A 9,270-nucleotide genomic window follows, 5' to 3' on the forward strand; every position below is an offset into this window, starting at 1 on the left:
ACAAGCCATCTGTACCTGTGGCTTGAAAAGCAGCACTTTCATAGCTTCCAAGAAATTTACGTGAAAGAGTGTTTGAAAAAACGTCTGCTGCCTTTCCTGAAGAAACACGGTTGTTCCGTACTGTTTTGGCCGGATTTGGCATCTTGCCATTACGGTAAAAAGGCCATGGAGTGGTACGCCGCCAACAACGTGCAGGACAAGTACCCTCCCAACACGCCAGAGCTCCGCCCAATTGAGAAATGCTGGGCTTTTGTCTAGCGGAACCTAAAGAAGACCAAAAAAACTGCTAAGGACGAGCAACAGTTCAAGGCAAACTGGCTTTCTGCGGCGAAGAAGGTGGACAAGGTGGCTGTACAAAATTTGATGGCAGGGGTTAAGCGTAAGGCCCGGCAATTCGGATTTGAAAAGCGGAAGCCTAACTGAATATTTTTCCTGAATTTTATACTAATTAAACTTGAAAAAGAAATTTAATTTGATTTTTTAAATAAACGATTTCACCGATTTACACGCGTTTTCCCTTGATCAAATTTTAACCGTATCACCCTTTATTGCCCAGTAGCCTACTGCTCCTCCAGGCATAATTCCGGACGGTTTGATAGGTTCATGTCCTTTGAAACAGAATGGACAGAATTGATCTCATACCACTCCAGGACAATTATAGAATAGTGGCATGATGCCAAATCTGGCCAAAATAGCGGAGCTTCGTCGTGCTGCTGCAAGAATGGCAAAAGGTGCTTCTCGAGTAGGCTTACCAGAATAAAATTTCGGGAAGTAGGACATTTTGCTCAAAATACTTTAAAAAAATAGGACGTTTTTCAATCTGAAGTAGGACGAAAAGTAGGACGCTTTATTTTGTGATTTTTATTTAAAAAAAAGTTTTTATAGAAATTTTTAACAAGATAAGATGATATCCCAACCTATAAGGATCAAAAACGTTTTTTTACAGTTTAATATAATTCTGTTTTTAAATTCAATATATTATCGATTGTATTTATTTTCATAAAAAAGGAAGTTATTCTTGTTCTGGAGCATACTTCTCTGAAGAACCGATTTTTTCAAGCAACTCTTCATTTTGCAACAAATAGGAATGGAACCCTGAACATGAAATTTGCCTGTTGTTGTATTGCAGTAAGATAATCGCACTAACTGTGTCAATTAGGAGTTTTCCGCGTTCCTCGGTCCACTGGGTATTGATGATGGAAAAAATCCTCTCTACATTGGCGTTGTGATCCGAAATTGCGAAGAAATATTCAGCAATCGTCAGCAGCTCGGAGTGATGATCCGGTAATTGATTTGATTGGAAAAATAATTTCCATTTTTCATGAGTTAGTTTGTTCCTGAAATCATCTTTTTGCTGCACAATGAACGAATTTAGACGAAAAATTGGTCATACAGTTTGACATCGTTGATTTCAATACTTTGGTCCGCTAAAGTTTTCACACAGTTCTCAAGATGCTCGAATTTGAAACTATGTGGTTCCAGCAAAGGCAGCCAATCGAAGGGCTTAAAATCACTCAATGGGCCAAACCACTTGCGAATATAATCCAAAGAAGATTTGTAGACTTGGTAGAACTCCTCTATCACTTTTTCCGTTTCCGATGGGTTATTAGTTTCTTCCAGAAGGGCCTTAACTTTCATTGGCAGAAACCGATCGTGAAGACGATTTTACAAAAGACGTACAAGATTTTCTAAAGAGTGAATAACTTCTATCAGTGAATTATGTTCGCGCCCAACCATGGCCCCGGTGAAAATGATGAAAAGCATTCATCAATGAATGCGTAAACAAAAGATACACTTCTGTGTAACGATTCGTAAAAAATGAAATGATTGGCTTCGGTGGTTGTTCTACGAAATAAAAATATTCTTTCACAGCCAGAAACATTTTAAAAACGAATAATAATAAAATTGATTTTTCGGACTTTTTACTTTCTGAACCAGTTTCTGATAATCTGGTAAAGGTAAATCTAATAAAGGTTTATTAATTAGAATAAATTACCTACACAATGAATATAATATCATCACAATCGGTTAACATTTACAGCCAGGAGAACGAAATCAAACTACAACTCAAATTTCCCCGAAACGGATATTTTGCGAACGGCTTTGGAAGGTTAAAGTAAAAACCCATTTTTAATTGATTATATTTTTACATAATAAGATACGATTGTTTTTCAGTACAAAATATTCAATTTTCCCATACAAAAAATCGCGGTGATAAATCCAAAATTCAATTTTATGTAAAAAAAAGCTATTTAACAGGGGTATGTCTTTTGGTATTGAAAAACAATAAATTCAATTAACATAAATGCTGGGTGCCTAGCGAGGTATTGCATGACTACTTCAAGAGACACGAGTAGTGATTTCAATTGAATTTATTGTTTTTCAATGCGAAAAGACATACCCCTAATCAACATCTATTAACCTTTTTGCATAATGAGATACGAAGTTATGATCTTTAACAAAGTTGTTCAGTTGAAAATTTCCTTTAAAAAAATCATAAATTGGAACAAAAACCATAAGCATTCTCGGTTTTTTTTTAAACGACCACAAACACATAAAGGATGTCAATGAAACTTGGCGTTTCCTCGAAGAGAATCCTTTTATTTAATTCTAAGTCGTACATCTTCTAAGTATATGATGGCTAGCATCTTACAAACGCTAAAAACACCAACCCTCAGAAAATGTACTATGTATGCCGTGACCGAGATTCGATCTCATGACTGTTGGCTTAGCAGACTCGAAGGCTATTCTCTACGCCACGAACAACGCCACTTACTTACTTACTTACTTAATGATCCCGCGCCGATCCTCCGGTGCATAGGGCCGTGGTAAAAGACCTCCACTGTTGACGATCCGGAGCCAGCGTCTTCACCTGGTCCCAGTCAAGATTCTCGTCGACAGTTCGAATTTCAGCGGCTAGGCTTCGCCGCCACGAGTTTCTGGGTCTGCCTCTTCTTCGATGACCTTCTGGATTCCAGTCAAGCGCCTCTCTGCAAATCTCGTTTTCATCTTTTCGCAGCGTGTGCCCAATCCATCTCCACTTACGTTCCCGAATCTCGATTTCTAGCGCCCTTTGATGACACCGGCGATGTAGTTCCTCATTCGAGATCCAGTTGCCAGGCCACCAAGCGCGGATGATATTCCGCAGGCAGCTGTTTACAAATACTTGCAGTTTTCGCGTCGTTACCGCATATGTGCACCAAGTTTCGCACCCGTACAGCAATACGGATTTGACGTTTGAGTTGAAGATTCGGATTTTCGTTCGTAGAGAGATCTGGCGTGACCGCCAGATGTTTCGGAGACTCGCAAACGCAAATCGGGCCTTTCTGATCCGGGTTTCGATGTCTTTCCTGGTACCACCATCAGGCGTTATCTGGCTACCAAGATACTGGAAGCACTCCACTTTCTCAACTTGTTGCCCAGCTACCATGAAACTGGAGGGATTTCCTGTGTTGATTTCCATCGACTTGGTCTTTCCGACATTGACTTTGAGACCTGCTGCCTTGGAGCTTTCGGTGAGGTCGTCGAGTTTGCTCTGCATGTCCGGTTGTGTTTGGGCGAGCAATACAATATCATCAGCCAGGTCAAGGTCGTTCAGTTGCTCCATCGTTAAAGGATTCCACGGCAATCCTCGGTTCGGTGCACAGTCGATCGATCCAGTCAGAATCTCATCCATTACGATGAGGAAAAGTAGCGGTGATAAGATACATCCTTGTCTCACTCCAGCAGTTACCGGAATTGGTTCGGACAAGACACCGTCGTGCAAGACCTTGCACGAAAATGCCTCGTATTGTGCTTCGATGAGATGGACTAGTTTCTCTGGGACCCCTCGTCGCCTTAGAGCCGCCCAGATGTTTTCATGATTAAGTCGGTCGAATGCTTTTTCGAAATCAACGAACACCAGCAGAAGAGAGTCCTGGAATTCGTTGATTTGTTCCAGTATGATTCGTAGCGTTGTGATGTGGTCCACACATGATCGTCCGGATCGGAATCCAGCTTGTTGCCGTCGGAGTTTAGCGTCGATTTTCTCCTGGATCCTGTTCAGGATCACTTTGCAGAGTACTTTGAGGGTTGTACAGATCAACGTTATGCCTCGCCAGTTACCGCACTCTGTCAGGTCTCCTTTCTTCGGGACCTTTACGAGGATACCCTGCATCCAGTCGGCCGGGAATGTTGCAGTATCCCAGATGTCAGCGAAAAGACGGTGCAACATTTGTGCTGACAGGGCAGGGTCGGCTTTGAGCATTTCAGCAGGAATGCAATCGATTCCAGGCGCTTTGTTGGATTTCATGTTTTTGATTGCCGCTTCTATTTCAGCCAGCGAGGGCGCTTCCGAGTTGACGCCATTTATGCGACTTACTGTTGGCGCTTCAAGCTGCGGGTTCTGTTGGCCATCGCTATTCGTGACTCGGAAGAGTTGTTCGAAGTGCTCAGTCCATCGTTTGAGCTGATCTGTTCGATCGGTCAATAACTGACCTGCTCGGTCTTTCAGCGGTATTCTTGCATTAGTCCTTGCACCACTGAGGCGGCGAGAAATGTCATAAAGTAATCGGATATCTCCATTGGCGGCGGCTCTTTCCCCCTCTTCGGCTAGGGAGTTTGTCCAGGCTCTCTTGTCTCGTCTACAAGCTCGTTTAACTGCCTTTTCCAGCTCCGCATATCGTAAGCGGGCGGCTGCTTTGGCTAACCCGGTACATGCCTGCTCAATTCCGACTTTCGCCTTTCTCCGATCATCGACCATCCTCCAAGTTTCATCCGACATCCAAGTCCATAGCTGATGAAAAATTTTCATACTAACAAAACAACAGTGAGTCAAGTGCCTGCACCACACGAATTTCAAGACCTTTGAAAATGATACTTGTTAAGCAATAGTGCAACATAATATCTTCATTTTGCGTGCAAAAATAAGTTCCCTTTGAAAATAAATAATAAGTTTAGCTTGATTTTTTTCTCAGTCTTTTACAGTTTGTTTTTTGTGCACTTGCACACAAACATTCACATTCAAACATTTCTGTACCAAAGAAAGATACCATGCTACCATTATTTCTTTCAATGTACCCTTTTTGGACGTTTTAATGTTATGGCTTAGCCTGTAATTCTTTGATTTAGAGTATGTCGATTGAAGGCTAGATATTTAATTACATCCCCCTAATGAGAAAATGCGTTCTGATGATTTTCAACATTGAACTTTTTTTCCTCTTGAAAATTAAATTCCTCAAACCCTGAGGTATATAATTTATTTTTTTTTTCGGATGACAAGTTCGGTGTGGTTAGATTCTACCGGTTTTGAATAATTTTGAAACTCTTAAGTTGATTTGTCTTTATGTGAAGTGTTTACAGGGTTCATTATGTAGTTCCTGATTGACTTTTTAACGAACCTTTTCTATTCATTCATGATTTGTCAGTCTTTGTAACATTAGCAATTTAAGATCCGTTCACTTAATCTAATTGATTTCCTTTCTCTCTTTCCTTTTCTACTGTTTCAGCTACATGCCGCTACTCCGGTCCAACCTCCGACTAGATCCGGTCCTGTATCGCGATTCCGTTTCGAATCTGAGGAAAAAGTACCGTCAAATCGAACTGGTCGGCAGCTAGCGATTGGTGTACATCTACTAAGATAGGACGGACTCAACAACTCAAACCAATTTCAACTCAACTCAACTCAACTCAACGTAACTAAACTGATGGTTGGCCAAAGCTAGAAGTCTCTAATGCTTAATCTAATCAAATCAACTCAAGAAAGAGCAGATGTGTTCTACTAGAAGAATTTTAAAATTCCAAACCCGGTTTGATTGGGTGCTTCAGGGTTGGCCAACTAGCCGACTGACTAAATGGAGGACAAAGACTCGACGACTCGAAACAGATAGCCAGGACGATCTTCTTCGTTTTCGGGAGAAGAGATTTTTTTAAGGAAACTTTTTTTTTTCAATCATGAAAGTAGAAAAAAAGTAGAGATTCTCTTTTTTTATTAGTGTTTTTATTTTATTTTTGTAACTAGCAATTGTTAGGATGTTTTTTTTAAATAATACCAATAGACGAAGGTCAGTTGAAGAAAGGAACTGAAAATATCAAATTAAGCAAACAACAAAAGAAAAACATCATGTACAGACTAGATCAATTATGAAAAAAGCAAAACGGAAAATCGGTTGTTATTTCGAAAAATTAGTTAAACAAATACTTAGGTATATATACAAACAAATGTATAGAACCAAAAGCTTGTAAATATCATCGTTAGGGGGTTCAATACGTCAAAAAAACAAGAAACAAAAAACAAAATTTGCTAAAATATCAAAACAACACATTCACTAGTCGCATTTTACTCGTTAGTGCGATAAGTAGGACGAAACAAAACAAAAAAAAGTTTAGAAAATAGGCTGAAAAGGTGTGGAATTGCGACTAACTGATATGATGCGTATTAGTTACAATTTCAATTAAGAGGGGGAAAAAACCCGTCAAATCATAGTGGTTTTTTAAAGTTCGGTCTAAGCTTAGGTCAAACATTGTGTAGCTAAGATAAAATATTGAAAGAGATTTTACGATTGGGTTGGAGGTGATTGGTTTGTGAGGAAAAAAACACGTGAAACTATGAAGTCAAATGCAGAATCAAACACAACAAACGTCAAGCAATTGAAATGCATTCGTAATCGAATTGTGCCAGGTTAAAGTTTTAAGAACAGAGGAAAAAAAGAACAAAGTTTTGCATAGCGAAAACAATGCGTAGCATTTATCAAAAGTTTTATATTCGTAATTTTGTATTAGGAAAAAGTGTATTTTTATCGAGCAATTGGCAATCTTTCCGATTTTAAACTGAAACTTCTTTTTCCTAAACTCTAAAGTTAAGAGGGGTTTCGAGCGTTCAACTTTTTGCTACCTGAAAGTTTTATTTAAGGGGGGGTAGGGTCTAACACTTTCAAAAAATCGATTTTTTTATTTTTTTATTTTCTTATTGTAAAACATTTCAAGAATGTTGTGTCAAATTTTCAAGTCAATTGAAGCAAAACTGTAGAAGTTATAGGCCTTTATCTCCTCCTATCTAATACTGCAAGAAAGCAAGAGCAGAAACTTCAAATGCGTTTTTCTCGAAAGCACATATTTAAAGTCCGTGGACATCGTCATTTGAAAACTACTTATCCGATTCTTTTCAAATTTGGAACATATTTTTTACGTATAAAATACCAGACCCCAACGTTTTTCTTTTTTGTTTTTTTTTTTTACTTTGGGGAGATTTTACAGGTGAAAAATGGTGGATTTTTTCGTGAAAAATCGTAGTTTTTACTTCAAACAGCCACAAAAATTTCATAAAATTTTTTTTAAGTTAAATAAAAACGTTGGGGTCCAGAAAAACATCTATTAAAAATATTTTGCTCTGCTTTTTTGACTTCAGATGATTCTGTGCTGAGATACAGTGTCCACCGCAAATCCTGTTTTCTAAAAAGCATCCTCGAAAATGCTCCGTCACCGGCTCATTTTTCAATATTTTTCTACGAAAAAATTACTAAATGTTCTTTTAACAATGCTTTTTATAATGCAAAAAATTTGAATACATTTGTTTGAACGATAGCTCTAGAAAAAAATAAAAAAATCGTGAAAATGGTGTTTTTTTATTCCCGTTAGACCCTACCCCCCCCCCCCCCCCTTAAGGAAGAACCATATGTTTTTAAAAACAATCATTTGTTGCTAGAAATAGAATATTTTTTTATTCCTATTTTAAACTTTTCAAATCGTAAAATGTTAAATTTGAACTAATTATGCAATTTTTATTTCCCGACGGTTAATTTTTTTTTTCCAAAATAAATATGACAATTTTGACAAGTCGATTTTAAATTTTTCTTTTTTTAATTTTGCCAGTTTAAGTAGTTGAGAAAATATTCGATCACTTTGAGAATTTTGCCAGTTTTGACAATTTGACCATAAGAAAATTTGAATGAATTCAATAATTCGGTACGTATTTTTGATAATTTTGACAAAAACTTGAACTGGTAATATCGTCAACATTATCAGAATGGCCAAATTGGAAAAATTTCAACTGTGCCAAAATAGTCCAAATTCACACAAAATTTCAAATTCGTTAGAAAAATCATAATTTACAAAACTTTCAAAATAGTAAATCATCTTAAATCATTCCAATTTTGAACAATTTTTTTTCAATATTTTCATAATAATCAAAATTATCGAAAAAAATTGCAATTGTAAGCATTTTTAAAATTGTCGAAATTGTCAAAATGATTAATTTTTAAACAATTTTGTAAAATTTGAACAATTTAACTAATTTTGTAAGTGTGTTTTTCAAATTGATGAACTTTCCAAAATTAACAATATTTCTTACACTGGAAAATAAAATGCCAGCATTGACAAAACTGACAATATTGATAGAATTGGAAAAAATAGAGAGTTTTGACAATTTTTTAATATTTGTATAATTTTGATTATTTCGACATACATACACATAATATATAAACAATTTTGACTATTTGACAATTTGGAACTTTTGATCCTTTTGATAAATTTGGTAGTTTTTGGCAATTTTAACGGTTATGAAAATTTTGAGAAATTCAACATTTATTAACAATTTTCAAAAATTTTTAAAACAATTTTTAAGAATGATATTGTCCAAATTGCAAAATAATTAAAATTATTCAAATTGCAAAAATTGTCAAAATTTTCAAAAGTTTCAAAATTTTAATTTTTTTTAAACTTTTTAACAAAATTTAGATTATTAAAATTATTTGTTTTGTCAATTTTAATTTTTTTTTTCAATTTTAACTATAGATAAATTTTTTAAATTGTCTTAAATTAACAAAAAAAAGGAAAATTGTCAACTTTGTCAGTTTTTTTTCAAATTTGACAGTTTTGTCAAAATTGTTAGTCAATTTTGAAAATTAAAAACAAATGACATTATGTATTGGTAATTTTTACAGTTCAAATTGTAAAAATTTTGACAAGTATGAAAATTTTGTCAAAATTTTAAAAAAATGTGAAAATTGTCAATTTTATCAATGTTGTTAACTTTGTCAGTTTTGTGAAATTTTACAGTTTTGTATAAACTGTTAATCAATTTTTAGATTTGAAAAAAGAAATGAAATTATGTATTGATAATTTTAACAATTTGAAAATTTTAACAATTTTGAAAATTTTGACATATTGACAAAATTGACAAAATTGGCCAATTGTAAAAAAGTTTGAAAACTTAGCAAATTGTTGGAAAATTTCAAAATGGTCAAACTTTGTCAATTTGACAGTTTTTTATAATTATGAAATTTTTGACAATTT

General features: G+C 35.6%; 1 protein-coding gene across 1 annotated transcript in view; it reads left to right on the forward strand.

Moving 5' to 3' along the window:
• The window catches only part of LOC129743100 (exostosin-1), a 64,550-nt gene extending 56,049 nt beyond the window's left edge, over window positions 1-8,501 (forward strand). Inside the window, exon 7 of the mRNA XM_055735058.1 lies at window positions 5,487-8,501. Within this exon, the coding sequence (XP_055591033.1) occupies window positions 5,487-5,595 (109 nt within the window). The 3' untranslated portion in view covers window positions 5,596-8,501. The remainder of the gene's footprint in view (window positions 1-5,486) is intronic.
• Window positions 8,502-9,270: the final 769 nt, after the last annotated feature.

Source organism: Uranotaenia lowii, chromosome 2 (genome assembly GCF_029784155.1).
Source record: "Uranotaenia lowii strain MFRU-FL chromosome 2, ASM2978415v1, whole genome shotgun sequence".
NCBI classification, from domain to species: Eukaryota; Metazoa; Arthropoda; class Insecta; order Diptera; family Culicidae; genus Uranotaenia; species Uranotaenia lowii.